The sequence below is a fragment of the Apteryx mantelli genome, chromosome 11, assembly GCF_036417845.1.
Source record: "Apteryx mantelli isolate bAptMan1 chromosome 11, bAptMan1.hap1, whole genome shotgun sequence".
NCBI classification, from domain to species: Eukaryota; Metazoa; Chordata; class Aves; order Apterygiformes; family Apterygidae; genus Apteryx; species Apteryx mantelli.
In genome coordinates, this window is record NC_089988.1 from 23203684 (window position 1) to 23220965 (window position 17282).

Sequence of the window (17282 nt, forward strand, 5' to 3'; positions counted from 1 at the left end):
TTGCATCCATATGTAGGCTCACCTCATCCACTTGCAGCTGCTTTCACAGAGGGCTCACAATGTTGGCAAAGATGTTGACAGGCACAGGGACACACCCTGGCATCCTGCCTCCACCCTCAGGAGCTCTAGGACTGCACTGGGAACCTCCAGGAGTGGAGCAACCTAGAAAGAAAGAAAGAATCGGAGTGTTACTGTCAGTTCTGCTGGCCTTACAGAGTCTCAACAGGCAGGGGCAAATGTCTCCCCTCCATGCTGAGCTGTATTGGTGAGAGCCTGATCAAAACTTCCCTGGAAAAGGACCCAAGACACCTCATCTACTGGCACCTGCCTTGAGCAGGGCGTTGGAGCCCTACCTCCACATGTCTCCCCCATTGCAGCTTCAAGGAATCTGCTAGACTGAGACTCTTGCCAAAGGCACCAGCAGCTTTGGAGATGCCACCTCCACCGCTCCCCAAGGACAGGTGTCTCAGAGCCACCCATCACCCTCAGAGGCCTGACTTCTCCTGAGGCGGCATCTCCCCTGTCTGCAAGGCTCTGCGTAGGCACAAAGTGGAGAAATGTCTCTGATTGCTTTGATTAACTACCCATCTCTCTGAGGGATCGGAATGGATTAGGGTCTGAGATGGGAAGATGCAATGAGGGTCCAGATGCAACAGAAAGCCTTTAAGGAGGGAGAAGATGACTTTCTCCAGGGGAATCAGTAACATCCCAAAGACTCAGGGAAGCATCAAGACCTTCCGAAACTGCAAGCCGGAACCTCAGCTGACAGAAACCACCAAACTGCGAGCAGCCCTGCCTCGCACCAGGATGCTCCAAGGAGGCAACACGGTCACCAACAGTCCTCACCCAGGTCTCCCAGAAGGACACCGTGATGGCGGGCTGGGCCTTGGGAGCAGAGCACTGCTCTCTCCAGCCACCTCCAACCATGCTGAGCAGCAAAACACTGGGGCCACCACCTGGCTCCACCACAGGGCAACCCGCACTGTAACACGCCGCTACCCCTACACCTCACAGAGGGTTGGCAGCCAACACGTGTTCTGCATCAGCGACACACAGGGCACAGCACCACACATGGCAGCACACAGGGCACCCCCAAGTGCCCCACAACACACAAAGCCCAACTCTCCAGACCTTCCATTCCCTTCTAGGCCTCCAAGACCTTGCAGCAGGCACTGCCTCTGAACTCACAACCCGGGGCCTGCTCACTTCCCACCTCCAGGACTCTCAGAGCCACTCAGAAATGCCATTTTCAGAACAAAAGAGACCATTGGGAAGGGCCCCTCACGAGGACACCAGCAGCCTGCTCACACTTTGCCCAGCAGCTCCCAAACGCAGCTCGGAGCAGCACCTGGGGGCTGCGGTGGCAGCAGCAGCAGCTCAGGAAGATGCTTCCAAATGGGTCTCCGACCCCCGGCAGGTGCAAAGCTTTCTGCCCCCAACCCCAGCAGCCGCCCCGGCCCAGCTGCTCAGGGCAGACCGCCACGTCTGGCTGCAGGGCGGCTCCCCACTCTGTCCGCGGTCACTCTGGGCCGTGCTCATGGCCCCACCAGCCCCTGCTGCAGCTCCTGCAGCAAAGCAGCCCCGGGGCTAGCACCACTGCCCCCGCCCCGGCAGGAGGGCACCCGCTGGCAGCTGAAGGCGCCTGCAGCCCCGCCAGCCCCACTCACACCCGATCCCACCCACTCACTCCCTCTGGCTTGGCTCCCGCTCCCCTTTCTGGGCTGTTTTTTCTGCATGCTGCACTCCAATTGGCTGACAGAGCCGTCAGTCAAATCGTGCCCCACCCTACTCCCCTTGCCGGCCAACAAGAGGGCAGCACTGAGGGTTATGCCATGGCAACACTTCAGCCCTGTGTGACCTTGTGGGCACGGCCAGGGCGCTGGAGCCCGCAGGCAGCATCCTGCTGTCCCCAGGGCAGGGCAGGGCAGGGCAGGGCAGGGCAGGGCCCTGTCGCCCCTGGGGCCCTGGACGCCTGCCCGCAGCAGCCCCAGGGCTCGGCATCCCTTGCGCTGCGCCCAGCAGGGCTGGGATGTGGCCAGACAGGGGCTGCTCCCTGTGGGGCCGGGCTGGGCCCTGGTGCCTCGCTCCACAGGGCTGAGGAGCCCCAGGGGCACAGGGCAGCCAGGGCAGAGCAGCTCTGGGCCTGCCGGTGCTGGGCAGCAGAGGTGTGTGGCTGGGAGGGGGCTGGGGCAGATGGCCCTGCTGGACTCCCCTCAGCACTGCCCCCCACAGCTCAGAGGAAAATGCTTGGTGTTAGCAGGGACTTGTGGGGTGGCAATGGCACCCCCACCTGGTTCTAAGCTGCTCCCCCAAACACGCTGTCTTTTGGGTGCAGAGGTTTGACTCCCATTTGCAGAGGAACAGGGGCTGTGGCCATCTGAGGACAACATCTCTGAGCCCAAACCATGCTCTGCCAAGTGGGAAGTGTAAATGATCCAGGGGGAAGCAACAGAGGTTTTCCGAAACAGGTAGATGCCTTGGGGTTGTTGCACGGTGAAGGATCCGTTTCCAACATAGGCATTTCCAGCAGGCTCTTGAGACCCCCACAGGAGCTGCAGGACACTCCAGCCTCCAGGACACAGGACCCCTGTCCTGTCAGAGCCAGATCCCAAAGGGGGACCCACTCCCAGGGAAACCTGGACCTGGATTTCTCCCTGCAATGAGGGGATGGAGCTGGCCCCAGAAGAGCCATGGGGTTCAGGGCAGCCGCAGCTCCAGGACCCAGAATTCCTGGCTGGCACGTTGTTCCCTGAGCCAGGCGGGACCCTCAGGCAGGGCTCTTGTGGCAGCCCCCAGCACTGTCCAGTCACCCCCACAGCCCAGGACCCACAGCCATTTTTGGAATTAGCACTCTGTGTGCAACACCTCGGGAAGGAGCTCCTGAAGCCCTTCCCCTTGGTGGAGAGCCGCAGGAGCATTGGGAACAAGGAACTGTGGTCCAGGGTGATGGTCTTAGTCCAGCAGTTCTCCATCTCACTTGCCCTCTTGCCCTCAGCTCACCTGTCCATCTGAGGAAGAAGGACACTCTTCCCCTCTCATTACCCTAAAACTCCTCTCCAACATGTCCCTGCTCCTTTGCCTGTTGGTGAGTGGCCCCAGCATCATCCCGCTGCCTCCTGTCCCCACTCCATGCTGTGGAGCAGTTCTGAAGGGCAGAGGTGGGGAGCACATGAGCAGTGCCCAGCAGTGCCTGGACATCGCAGGGAAGTGAGGACTCTTCCATGGCACCGGGGAGACCTTCCTGTGATGCAGCACATGCCACTGTGACCTCAGCTTGTGTCGTCTGGGGGCTCAGTAGGTCACCGCCATGGAGATGCGGCACCCAGGAAGAAAGCAGAGAGATTTCCCCTCATGTCCTGGAAAGCAGTCCTTCTCCATGTCTCAGTTTGTCAGAGCATGAAATAGGAGTCACCCATCACCACCATGTGCCAGTGGTGGGGTGGCCTGTGGTGGGGACAGGCGGTGGCCGCAGGGTCTTGGTGCTCAGAATGGGAGGAGGTGTCTGGAGAGAGCAGTGCTGTGCGTGGGGAGCCCTGCCAGGATGTGGAGCTGGGAAGCGCTGCGAGCTGAGGAGGTGCCTTGGCTCACAGGGCCCAGGCTGCCCTGGTGGTGTGAGCCAGGGATGCTGGCAGCCTGCTGCCTTGTGTGCGCTGAGGTTCAGGCCTTGCGTTTCCAAAGCTCTTTTCAGGATGTGCAGCCAGATATCCCGCAGAGACTGAAATACATAGAAATATGCAGCTTAGAGTATTTGGAGTAGAAGAGGTCATCTTTCAGAAAGGGTTCCTTGTTGAGATTCTTGAAGTTCACACTTCTGGGATCTGTCCAAACACAAGATTTTTTTTAGGCATAGCAGGCTAGTTTTTTAGGCTAGAGGCATAGCAGTTGCCTCTCTCTCCTATGAGCAAAGGCTAAGAGGGGATACGACCCGTATCCATAATTTGTGGAGACATGCTTTTCTTCTCATGTGGCAGGACCCTAGAAACTCCTTGCTTTCAACGCAGTAACATCCCCCAATTAGCCCTTACTTAACCATCCGATTAACCCCCCTCCAATCCAGTGAATTCTGGAGCGGGTCTTGAGCTCTTCCTGCTGAAGGCCTCGCTGTTTCGGGGCTCTCCCCTGCACCCTGTGCACTGCCCTGGGCTCTGACACAAGACATGCAGGGGCTGACATCCAGCAGGAGGCCTCAGAGAGCACTTTAGATCATGTGGGACTTTTTCCACCCACACAGTTAACAAGGAAATGGTCTTGCCAAGGTGGAGCACTCAGAGGTGCCCTTTCAAGCGGCAGTGCCACAGTCATTAGCTTTTGAAATGGGCAAAATAAGGGAAACTTCCAAAGACAAAATATTTCTTCAGAACACAGTTGGACTTTAAAAACACTTCTCCCAGATGTGCAGTGACTACAGTGAGTAGTGATGCTCCAGCACTTGCCTGCAAGTCAGCAGGAAATACTTCATGGGTCATAGCTGAGAATCAGCTTGCAACGCTAGAGTTGTTTTATGCAGATAACTTGCAAACCCCCTCAGAATGATGTCCCTCACCTTTCCACATGCTCCTCTCTTCTCTAAGGCAGTCATTTCTGACCTGACAGGTCAGGTGTCCAACTCAGCTGAGCATGTTTTGCACTGTGTCCCTGAGCTGGTTGAGGCCTGCAGGTTCTGAAGCTCCTGCCTGATCAGCTCAGGCACAGCCTGGGCGTTACCTCACTCATGGACTCTTCTTTGCAAGTGAAGCCCCTCTGAGATGAAATCGCAAGTGTGGATCTGAGGCTGATTTGGACAAAGGTCCCCTGTTGGCAGTGAGGTGTGGATAAAAGCAAGTGAGGGTCAGTTCCTTGTAGGGTGGTGCAGGGCTGTCCCAGCAGGCCCTGCACAGTTCAGCTCAGCCACCTATCATCAGAGTTTACATTGGAGCCTGCAGAATGACTCCTTCTTGGCATCACACACTCAAAAAAACCCCTCTGGCTGGCAATACTACATCATATGCTACTTTGGGAAGGTTGATCTGCCAAAGGAGGTCTCCAGATAATGTCCAGATAATGGGCTGGTGGGGTGTCTGCAGCAGAGGTGCCCTCGCAATCAGCATCCAAATGGGTCCCTGTCACCTGTGTCACCCCCTCCTTTCCCCAGGCCAGTCATTTCTGCTGGGTGGACTCTCTGAGGTGCTGGGTGACATCCCAAAGCCTGATGGCCAGCACATCTGCTGAGGGCCAATCAAGCAGCTGCAGTGGAAGTGACCTCACAATCAACACTGCAGCCATGTCCCCTTTGCCTGCCTCTCCCCATCCTCCTGCCCATATAGCATCTCTGGTGGGATAAGAGGTGGTGTGATTCTCTTCTTGTCCTCAGAAGGGCTCTACCAGAACCCAGCCCATGAGGTTCCTGTACAAGAAGTGACCTCACCATCAACACTGCACAGGTGTCACTTCTTTGATTTTCTGTCCTGCCCCTCTTCTGAGTTGTCCTCTCTTCTGGGCCCTACATTCAACATCCCAGCCATGTCCCCTTTACTGGCACCTCCCTCTCCCCTATCCCTGTGGAATTACACAGACATGGTGGGACAGCTCACGTGGCAGGGTGAAACTGGTCTCCTGGGGAAGGCATGCTGGGATGGTGAGGAGGTGCAGGTGTGCTCTGTGCCAAGGAGGGGTGGCTGGAGTGCACAGGGCTTTTCCTTGGAGCAGGTGATGAGCCAGTTGAGACCTTGTAGTAAGGATAAGAGGACACACCAGTCTGGGTGACATTCTGGTAGGGGTTTCAGCTCATTCAGGATCTGTTTTGCAAGATCGCACCAGCGACTTCCCTGGAGGGCAGAGGGGCCATGAGGCCTCTGTAAAGACAGACTAGGCAGAGGAAGAGAGCACAGAGAGGCAGAAGAAGAGAGAGGAGACATGTCAATTGGACTACAATAGTTTCTCAGAACCAAGTTTCTCCATTCAGAGTATTGCCAGGAAACGTCTCATGAAGAATAACATATACATCTATATAAACATGTAAACTCCCATGGAGTAATTTCTGTAGTGCATGCATATGGGGCTTCCAATAAAAGAGAAAGAAAATGTTCATTAGAATTGATAAAGAATGTTTGAAGTTCTGAAAATGAAGACTTTTTTCCATTTCTTGTATAGAGCTATTTTTTGCATAGATTTCACCCAATGATGAGAACTTTACATTCAGGCCCTTACAGACACATACAGAGGCCACTGCTGCCTGAGATGCCCCGTGTAGCTGTGTTCCCATGTGGCGCCGGGAAATGTGACCCAGGAACTATGGGAACATTTCTGGAGCATTGGCTGGTCACCAGGAGGAGCATCTCAAAAACCTCTCAGTGGGACAACTTTTTCTTTCCATCGACTAGAAAGGGAAGTGCAGACACCTGGGTTAGCCAGAGACATCTGCACAGAAGGGGTCTGGCATCGAGCAAGTTAATTCCCATCCCTGTTGTCACCTAAAATGGAGTCGCGCTTCATGACCATGCAGGGAATGAAAAGGGTTTGTGGCTAGATGTTTGGGGAATCCTTTAAGATGTCAGTGTAACAGAGGTATGTTGAGATTGGTGCAGTTTTGGCCATCGATAAATACAACATTTCATTGAAGCTGATCAGGCTGCTTCCCTCTATCAGTTGTGAGAGCTCGACACCTCATGGTGTGACTCGCCATGTGCAAACATCAAGGAATGTCAAGGAAAATCCTGGGCAGGGAGTGGTTTGAAGGGCTCTGGACTTGTGTGAGACACAAAAATATTATTTTTAAAGTGTGGAACCTATTATAAAAGAAATCTTTAGAAACCGTTAATAAAAATGAAAGAATAAAGAAATTAGATAAATTATCTAAAGCAAAAAAAAAAGTTTTGTTACACTTTTCAGCATTTGAAACTTCTTTGTGTTCTTTTTTTATTATTCTTATTATCACTGTGATCTTGTTTTCTTCTTACACTTTTCTTTTTTTTGTTTAGTTCTTTTTTGATACACTGGCCTTTTGGGAAAATTCTTCTTTCTTCTTTTCTTTTCTTTTTTTTTTTTTAAGGGGAAGTCATTTTCAGAGCTGGGGTGGGATGCAGTCACAGGGTCATGGACACCTGATGCCATTGCAGGTGCCCTGCTCCCCTCTGCCCAGCCTCCCTCTGCGGCTCCAAGGGGTTCCAGTCTCCCGCAGGTCCCCTGCGAGAGCTACCAGGCCCAGGTAGGTGCCTCAGAGACAGTGGGGCCTCTCCAAGTGCCCCTGGGTGCTTGTGGTTGGACCCCTGAGCTCTGCCTGGAAAGGTGAAGAACTGTTTTCAACATTTCAAAAATAGGAGCACACTTTCCTCAGCTCAAATGACTGGCTAATTTTAATGTCTGTGTTCTCCTATGATGAAAGAGTGGAAATTTTCAGAAAGAGTATGAATCCTGGGAGAAGAAACATTGATCTGCCCTTGACCTAGTGTTTCCACTGCTCTGTCTGTTAGGCTGTGGATAAAATCTAAGTGCTCTCTCACATATTTCCACATGTCCTGATTAAATTGGTCATTTCTAAAGGCATCTTTGCATCAGACTCTCTGGGCATATACACTTTCCATAGTTTCCCAGTTTTCCTCCTCCCCTTGCTCTTTATCCATTCAGGTACCTCTCAACTCTCCAGGTGCTGCTCTGAGCTGCTGGGAGTCTGAAGCTTGCCTCGTCTTTCAGCAGTCTCCTTGTCTCTTTTGCCACCTCCTTTGTTGTGTTTCTTGTGTATCCTTTCCTATCTATCTCTTGAAAACATTTCAAGGAAGGTTATGCCTTGTGGGCAGTGGACCTCACTGGAGGCAGCTTGGACTTGACATACACTCAAGGAGTGTCTTGTATTTTTTATTAAACTGTTCAGGAATATAATTTGTTTGTTTGCAATTAAGAAAAACCCTTCTCTTTCTGTCTGCAGCTACTTCTCTAAGGAAAGCAGGTGGGAATTGGTGCACGTGAGCTGTAACATTCAGCTACAACCTTGAGAGGAAAAAGGTTCGATTTTCACAAGAGTGATGTGAAGTCCCCAGTGGCTGCTGAGGGAAACGGCAGGGCTGGGGAGCTGGGGAGGAAGGTTCTCCATACATGTCTCCTATCAAAAATACTGCTTTTCCTACATGCCCAGACTTCATTAGGAGACACTGTGGGTCAGTATGAATTGGAGAATGTGGGTATGACTTATTCTGAAAACTGAAGAATGAAGCAAGCTTAAGAAGCAGACATCTTTCTTTTTCAGGTGCTCATTGACCTCTTTCTCTTCTAAATACACTGCTGCAAACTTTCCAATTAGTGAAACAAGAATTGAAGAGCTGAAGAAAATTATGGAAAGAGGCATGGCTCCTTAGGGTTTTTTTTTGCATTTCAATGACCCCTCGACTGTATTTGGTGCTAAGACAATGAACCTCGGATGCTGAGAAGATGCTGAAGAAACTTCTCAAGAAGCAAATGCCAAGTTTCTTGGAAAGATAATGGGTCCCACTGAGGGCCATTACCAACAAAGTCTCCCCAGAGGCTGATTAGAGTTGAAAGTTGGAGGCCCTGATTGCAGGTAGGCAAAGGCAATATGAGGGTGGCTGTGATGCCAAGTCAAACTTGATGTGTGTTATCGAGCAGAGTGACCAGGCACTGACAGCCAGCCCCTGGGTAGGGTGATGCTTTCCATCACGCATTGCTCATGGCTCTTCCTGTGGGCAGTGTGAGGGTGGGGGTGCACAACGCTAAGTGCAGGAGCATGATACGGCATGTCCTGGGCTCCCAAGGGACAAGGAGGCAGCAAGGCCACAGTGCTTTATGGAAACAGTGTCTTCTCGGGGGGCCTCAGTGTCAGAGACACCAGCCATAGCCAAGAGGACAAAACCTAGCTGTGTTGGGAGCTTTCAGCCTTGGCAGTGCCCTCGGCCATCTCCACCACAAGCTGTCCTATGCTTTCCCACACCTGTGCCTCTTTCCCTGCAGTCTGTACACACCCAAGCTGCTTCCCCACCTTGCTCTCACCCCGCGATCTCCCCACCTCTCCTGATGTCTTCCAGTCCTCGCTTGCTTTTCCTTGAAACACAAAGCCAGGGGCTGATCACAGAGTCCCTCTGGGTGACCTGTTGTACCACAGCACTACGCTATGAGTGACATTCTTTTGACCTGAAGTGCAGTCTGAACCTCTCAAGATTCAGTTTGTGGATCTTTCTCCTTCGCATGCTGTTTCCCACTACCAAGAAAAACTCCATCATCTCTGAAACCACCCTTCAAGCAGTCACAGGTTCCGACTCTACTGCCCTTTGCCTGCACTTCAGCAGGCTAAAGAAGCCTGGGTCCCTCAGCTTCTCCTCATAGATGGAGTTATTCCTGCCTAGGCACAGGACTTGACACTTCTCTTGGAAATCTTCCTGTGGTATCAGTTGTCAAAATCACAAAAAACAACCAACCTACCAACTACCCAACCAACCAAACCAAAGCAGTGCCATTGAGTTAAGGTTAAGGAGGGGTGGGGTGGGCTGTATGGGACAGGATCAGAGTGGTAAAAGAGACAAACTTAGAAGGCATGGAAGAAAAATCAGGGCTGTCTTGGGGATTCCTGCCAAGAAGCCCTGCATCTGAGTAATTCTGACTGGAGGAGGACAAGAAAGCTGGCCTGCTTCGACTGTTACAGGGCACCTGCGTGCTTTCCCTGACATCCACAAGAGAGGACTGAGAGCGGGAAGAACCACTGACTCCTTCAGGGTGGAAGGGACCTCAAAAGGTGTCTAGCCCAATATGCTTCCTCACAGCAGTGTCAGCTCTGGGGTCAAACCAGGGTTGCTCTGGGCTTCATCCAGTCTGGTCTTGGCAACCTCCAAGGCAGGAGACTGCACAGCCTCTATGGGCAACCACTTCCAATGCTTCACCATCCTCGTAGTGGAAAAGCTTCTCCTTATCTCCTGCATGAACATCTCTTCTTCCAACTTATGCCCATTGTCTCTTGTCCTCCCACCATGCACTCTGGTGAAGAGCCTGCCTCCATCTTCTTGAGGACCTCCTTGTAGCCATTGGAAGGGTGCTATGAGATCCCTCCAAAGCCATCTCTTCTCCAAGCTGAACCAGACCCATTTCCTCACACAGCAAGTGCTCCAGTACCTTGACTACTGTGAGGGCCCTCAGCCAAACTCGCTCCCAGTTATCTACCTCCTTCTTGTTCTGGGAACCCAAACCTGGATGCAGTGTTCTAGATGGTGTCTAATGAATACTGACTAGAAGGCGATCACCATTTCCCTCCACCTCCTGCCTGTGCTCCTGCTCATACAGCCCACGATGCTTCTGGCCTTCTTTGCTGCCAGGGAACACTGCTGGCTCATGTTTTGCCTCCTGTCCCCCAGCACCCTCAGGTCCTTTTCCACAGAGCTGCTCCCCAGGCACTCAGGCCCCAGCCTGTGACACAGTGGGATGTTGGTTTATTCCAAGTGCAAGCCCTGGCATTTGTCCTTGTTGAATTGCATGAGGTTCCTGACAGCCCATTCCTCCTGCCTCTCTAGGTCCCTCTCAATGGCAGCTCTCAAGCATAGGACTGCCCCCCCACACCCCCACCTCCAGTTAGGGGTCATCTACAAGCATGATGAGTGTGGCTTCCTGCGTGTAACTAATACAGATGATAAACTGAACATCTTCCTGGAGAGACCCTGTGGTGCTCCACTTCTCCCTGGCCTCCAGGAAGAGTACTACCCATTCACCACTGCCCTCTGAGCCTCTGATCATCCAAGCAGCTTTTTACCCATCCGGTTGTCTACTCTTCTAGACTGAAATGTTCTAACGTGCATGCAATAGGTCTGGATGCAGAGGAGGTGGCTCATGCCCTGGACTCCAGGTATTAACAGCCCATTCCTCCTGCCTCTCTAGGTCCCTCTCAATGGCAGCTCTCAAGCATAGGACTGCCCCCCCACACCCCCACCTCCAGTTAGGGGTCATCTACAAGCATGATGAGTGTGGCTTCCTGCGTGTAACTAATACAGATGATAAACTGAACATCTTCCTGGAGAGACCCTGTGGTGCTCCACTTCTCCCTGGCCTCCAGGAAGAGTACTACCCATTCACCTCTGCCCTCTGAGCCTCTGATCATCCAAGCAACTTTTTACCTATCCGTTTGTCTACTCTTCTAGACTGTAATGTTCTAACGTGCATACAAGAATATTGTAGGAGACGGTGTCAAACAGTTCAGTAAAGTCTAAGTGAAGGACATTTACTCTTCTCCATCCACAAATACAATTTTTTTAATCATAGAAGTCAATCAGTTTGGTTAGGCACAATTTACCCTGGGTAAATCCATATTAACTGTTCCCAGGCACCTTCTTCTCCTTCATGTGCCCAGAAATGTGATCTGAGAGGGTTCGCTGCATGACTCACTCCTCACTAAAGTGCAGCTGAACTGCCTGCAGCTCCCCAGGTTGCCCTTGTGGCCTTTTTGGAAGATGAATGCAACTATTGCCTTTCTCCTACTATCCCATCCCTGATCCGTTCCTCCTTGTATGAAATTTCCAGATACAAGAAAGCATCACCCTTATCGGCCCATCTGGGAGCTGTGCAAAGAAGTTGATCCTGATACCCTCCAGAAGCCTCCTGGCCTGCTTGCACTCTGCTGTTTGCCCTTCCAGTTCATGTCAGGGATATTAAAGTCCCCCCAACAAGAACCAGGGCCTGTGATCCACAGACTTGCTCAGGTTGCTTAAAGGAGACTGCATCCACCTCCCTACCCTCACTAGGTGGTCTGTAGCTCCCACCATGATGTCACCCCTACTGTGATGCTCCCCCACAAGCACCCACCCAAACCCTTGCCTCTCCCGTGGAAGAGCTCCACACATCCAAGCTGCCCATTCACACAAAAGATATCCTCCCGCCTCATCTCTGACAGTCTCTGTTGAAGAGAGTGTACCCTACAAGAAACGGCCTCCAGTCATGTGAATGATCCCTCCACATCTCAATTATTCCAATGATGTTTCAGTCCTGTGAAAGCTTGTGCATATCCATCTGCTCCTGTCTCTACCCCAGGCTGCATACATTTGCATATATTTGGGCTGCAGAACATCAGCTGTGGCACAGAGAGGGGACTGGTTGTGGTGAAACCTGTTACCAAGAGCCAAAGACACTGTGTGTGCAATGGCCCCACTTCAGAGCAGAGCCATGCTGGCCTAGATAGCAGGTGGCAATGTAATAGTGCAAGGAGGTTCCCACTAAGAGAGCAAAGCCTGCAGTGCCCAAGGCCAGTGAGAAACAGAGCTGAGCTGTGCAGCCCTGGCAGGAAAGGGCTTGTAGCACCTTGTGGCCTATGACAGAGGTGAAGCGATCTCCAGGCAGGACAAGGTGCCACTGAAGAAGTCCCTGGGCCTGGGCAGCCTGTGATTTGGCACCCTGAGGTCATCATTAGCCCAGTCCTGGTCCATATCATCCTGGCGTGAGAAGAGGTTCAGGCAGAGAAGAGCAAGAAGGGTTTGAGAGTGCAGAGACTAGAGCAGAGACCTTGGTGTGATGCGCCTCCCATTTATGTAGCATGCTTGAATGCAGTCAGGATGGACTTGGCCTTAAAGGCAGTGGTGGGATTCAGTTGTCTGGGCACAGGTAGGAAAGCCTGAGATAACCTGGGTTGTCTGCCCAGCAGCCACTCCAAAGGGGCATGGTTTTCCCATAGGTCCCATCCATGTGGTTATGCTAAAAAACCCAGGCATCTGACATGGCCCTGCCAGCCTGTTTCTATGTCATTACATCAAGTGTCTGCACTGAATTCCATTAGCAGTTTGCACTGCAGGCATCTCCATGTGTCTGAGCACCATAGTGAGGGGTGCTCTAACAGTAGTGGGCATCTAGTGTCATTTGAGATGGCCAAAGAAATTCTCCAGCTGGCCCCTACCTCATGCTCAAGAAGGATGTGGGTGTCCCAGTTGCTCCATCAGAGCAAGCAGACACTGGCACATGCCTGGGACCACCTCTGTCTCTTCCAATCTCACCAGGTGTTTGTGTGTGGGGAGCTGACTCCCACCCTCCATCTGGGAGCTTGGAGAAGGAGCTCCCATGCAGACATCTGTGTTGTGCACACTTCAGCTTGGGCAAGGGGAATCCCACCTGCTGTGCGTTTCTGGAGTTCACAGGAGTTTGCTGAATCCCACTCCAGCCCAGGACCCTGCAAACCAGAATGAGATGTCCACATTGACTCATCTGAGTCAGCACCTGAACCAGGTGTCAATCAGCTCCCTTCTTGATCCTTTCTACATGTCCTGCCTAGTTAAGAGATGGGAATCGGGGCTTCCAGAGTGGGACGTTTCCACCTCTTGAAGATAACCATGCTCTGATGAAACAATCTGTAATGCTGGAGTCAGTCTTCCTGCTGTGCTTACAGAGGGCCCATGGGTGATTATTTTAGTTTATTGGAGTGAACATTTCCCAGGAGGAGGGAGCACAAGGGACAGAGAAATTCATGAGCTCAGCTGGGCCTCTGCTCCTGAGTGGGGCCAGGATCCAGTGATGGAGGGAGCTCATAGCAACGGGGCAGCACTGCCCAGACACAGCTGTGTGCAGGAGCAGCTCCTCTGCAAAGAGCAGCAGGGCTCTGGGCACTGCCTGCTGCTGCTGACATGAGAGGTGACAAGGCAGAGAGAAGTGCAAGGCAGTGTGGAGTGGGAGGAGAGAGGAGAGCTCCTTGTGGGAGAAATCTTCAGAGCCCTTGACACTGTAAGTCTCTGGCTGCAGGGCAATGTTACTGAGGTTCCTGCAGGGGTCTTCTAAACCCATCCCGTCCCATGACTGATAGGCTTTTTAAGGATCACTCTCCCGGCAAATCCAGTGCATAGGCAGAGGAGGAGATGCTTCAGAGCAGGGATTCCCTGCCACACTGTCATAGGGACAGGGCGTGCAGCTCCATTCTGCCAGGGGTGCCTGTAGGGTGTGAAGCCAGGGAGCACACACAGGTCTGCGCAGGGCTGTGATTCAGAGCAGTGTCTCTGCACCCCAGGGTGCTGTGTGCCTGGGACAGTGACTGTGCTGCCAGCGATGGTCAGCCCTCAGCCTGCCTGGGGAGCTCCCCACATCACTACGGGGAGAAACTCTGGGAGAGAGGAGTGACCCCCGGCAGGGCAGGTTCATTCTCCTGCTGAGAGGGTGCTGTGTGGGTCAGGGATGCTCACAGCTCCAGCTGAAGTGCAGGATATGTGCAAGGGTTTTTTTCAAGAGGAGATCAAGAGAAGGGCATCTTAAAAGGGAAGGAGCTTTTCTTCACATATCTGTACTTTCAGTTTCCTAATTTTGTCAGGGAGAAAGAATGAACAAGCTTTCTATTTTGTGAAAGAACTGGGACTCCTAAACCTTCACTCTCAGAGATTAATAGGTCAGTGAGAAACCTCAGAAAGTTGCTTCATCCCCACCTTAGTCTAAAGACAGCATCAACATCACCATCACGTTGTGGCCTCATAGGAGTTTTGTGACCTGCTCCTTAGGATGTGCATGCACAGAGATGCCTGTAGCAGTGCCCTGATCCGGGAGGTTTCCTAAGGGCAGAACTGAGCACACAGCATGTGGGATGGTGTCTGTGAGCACTGACCAGGAGAAGATGTTGTGACAGAGAAAGAGCTGCCAGCAGGGACAGCTCCAGGCAGCAGGGATGGGCAGGGAATGAGAGGGAAGTGCAGGGCATGAGCCACCTCCTCTGCAGCCAGACCTCTGCCAGAGGAGAGGGGCATCTCTCCTGCTCTGGGCTCATTTCATGCTGCCTGACAAAGGGGCTGAGAGCGACTCTCCTGCAATGTTGCCGTCTGCGAGGTGGCATGTCCAGCTGGGTAAGGGGAAGGCTTTCCAGAATGCCTCTCTGTCTCTCTCCTTGCCTCCCTTGGCAGCAGGATCATGGTGTTGCTCCTTGTTTCCCCTCCTCTCCATGCTGCTCCTGTTCTTATTTTGGGCTTTTCTGGGGTTGGGGGTTTTCACCTGCAGTTCAGATATTGATGCTACAAGTTGTGGTTCAGAGGGGTCTGGATGGGAATGAGGTTGCCCCAGCCCCCTTCTGACCTCTGGAGCTCCAGAAAATGCTCTCTGTGGGGCTGAGAAATGAGCTGACCCTCTCTTAAAGAGAGCCCATCTTCAGTCCTAATGGTCCTTGGACCGTTTCCCTGTGGAGTCCTGTCAGGCGTTGAACTGCCCCCTAGAAAGGCACAGCTGTCTCATAGCATCTCTGTGATATCTCAGAACCCCATGAGGAAGGTGCAGAGATGCTGAGAGTAAGGAGCTGGTGGTGGGAGGCTGTATGTGGGCATCTGAAAAGAGCCCTGTGTGTCCTTGGCTAGAAGGGGAGTGTGGAGAGCTCCCTCAGGTGCCCGGAGAAAGGGTGAGAATTTTGGAGATGTGCACTTTGAAGCCAGACTCGTGTGCTCTCAGCAGGGGCTGGTTTCTTTCTAGGGCAACATATAAGTGTGATCATCCTCCAGCTCAAAGAGAGAACTGCAACATTATATATTTTTTTTCCTTTAAAAGACAGTGCTAACTTCTCAATGTCTTTTCTTCTTTGCACAGTCCCCCATGCCTGGAGATAGCGAAATGTCCAACAGCAGCTCCCTCAACGAGTTCCTCCTCCTGGCATTTACAGACATGCGGGAGCTGCAGCTCTTGCACTTCTCACTCTTCCTGGGCATCTACCAGGCTGCCCTCCTGGGCAATGGCCTCATCATCACAGCCGTAGCCTGCGACCACCGCCTCCACACCCCCATGTACTTCTTCCTCCTCAACCTCTCTGTTCTGGACCTTGGCTCCATCTCCAACTCTGTCCCCAAATCCATGGCCAATTCCCTGTGGGACACCAGGGCCATTTCCTACTCAGGATGTGCTGCTCAAGTCTTCCTGGTTGTCTTCCTGTTTTCAGCAGAGCTTTCTCTCCTCACTGTTATGGCCTATGACCGCTATGTTGCCATCTGCAGACCCCTGCACTACGGGACCCTCATGGGCAGCAGAGCTTGTGTCAAAATGGCAGCAGCTGCCTGGGCCAGTGGTTTTCCCAATGCCGTGCTACACACTGCTAACACATTTTCCATACCACTCTGCCAAGGCAACACAGTGGACCAGTTCTTCTGTGAGATTCCCCAGATCCTCAAGCTCTCCTGCTCAGACTCCTACCTCAGGGAAGTTGGGCTTCTTGTGGCTGGTGCCTGTTTAGCCTCTGGGTGTTTCATTTTCATTGTGCTGTCCTATGTGCAGATCTTCACTGCTGTGCTGAGGATCCCCTCTGAGCAGGGCCGGCGCAAAGTCTTTTCCACGTGCCTCCCTCACCTGGCCGTGGTCTCCCTGTTTGTCAGCACTGCAGTTTTTGCCTGTCTGAAGCCCCCCTCCATCTCCTCCCCAGCCCTGGATCTCATGGTGACTGTTCTGTACGCTGTGGTGCCTCCAATACTGAACCCTCTCATCTACAGCATGAGGAACAAGGAGCTCAAAGATGCCCTGAGGAAAGTGACTTCGACATTTTTCAGCAGTGGTAATATTGGCATTGCTCTTCATAAATGAGTTCCCCATATCCCGTACCAGGACTGAGCTTTGTTTGTTCACTTTATTTGTATTATGACTATTATTGCTGTTGTTATTATTATTTGTCACCACGTTGCTACACAAATGCTTGGGTTCATTCCACCTTCACTGAGACTGCTCTGTCTCACCTGGTGCCCATATAAAGCTGGGTCTAACAGTGGGTCAGAGCTGACTCCCTCACAGTATCTCCGTAATAAAGTAGGTTCTTGCAGGTGCAGTGCCTGAAGGCTGGGCTCTTCCTCCAAAGCTGCTGTCCCTCACACCCTGTCCCCAGCACATTTCTTTGAGACAATCCCTCCCACCCTGTGTGCTGGTCCTCACCCCAAAAGTCACCCCCAGACAAGGCTCCATGGCCAGCTGGAGGACTGGATGTCCAGCTGTGAGCCCTGGGAGGACGAGCCCTCTGCTGGTTCCTCTGCAGGGCTGGCAGGGAGCATGCAGAGGAGATGCTGGGGCCATCTCCTGGGCCTGTACACCATCCTCCTCTCATGGGGGACCCTCAAACAGTGTCTGTCAGAACATAGATCCAGCTCAGCTTGTTGCTGCATGAACAGAGAGGAGAAACTGCCCCAGGAAACTCCTCACACACCCAGCCTTTCACACCAGGTATTTCCAGCACCGGCCATTCCCCATGTTCCTGGAGAGATGTGATCTTTGAATGTGACCTGCTCTGTCTCCCTGCTGGGCTAAAGCACCTGTACGGGGGTAATGGCTGGTCCTGCCTTGGCTCTCCCTTTGGGTTCAGACCCCAGCAGACTGCGGAGCATGGCCTTCTGCTAACCCCAGGG

At 52.6% G+C, this 17282-nt stretch overlaps 1 protein-coding gene across 1 annotated transcript; it reads left to right on the plus strand.

Annotated features, from left to right (window-relative positions):
* Positions 1-15897: 15897 nt before the first annotated feature.
* LOC136993028 (olfactory receptor 14C36-like) lies at positions 15898-16473 on the plus strand (the record flags this gene model as incomplete). Its single annotated transcript, XM_067303045.1, has 1 exon — positions 15898-16473. A coding segment is annotated over one exon (576 nt), but the record flags the coding sequence as incomplete, so codon positions are not given.
* Between the last annotated feature and the right edge of the window lie 809 nt (positions 16474-17282).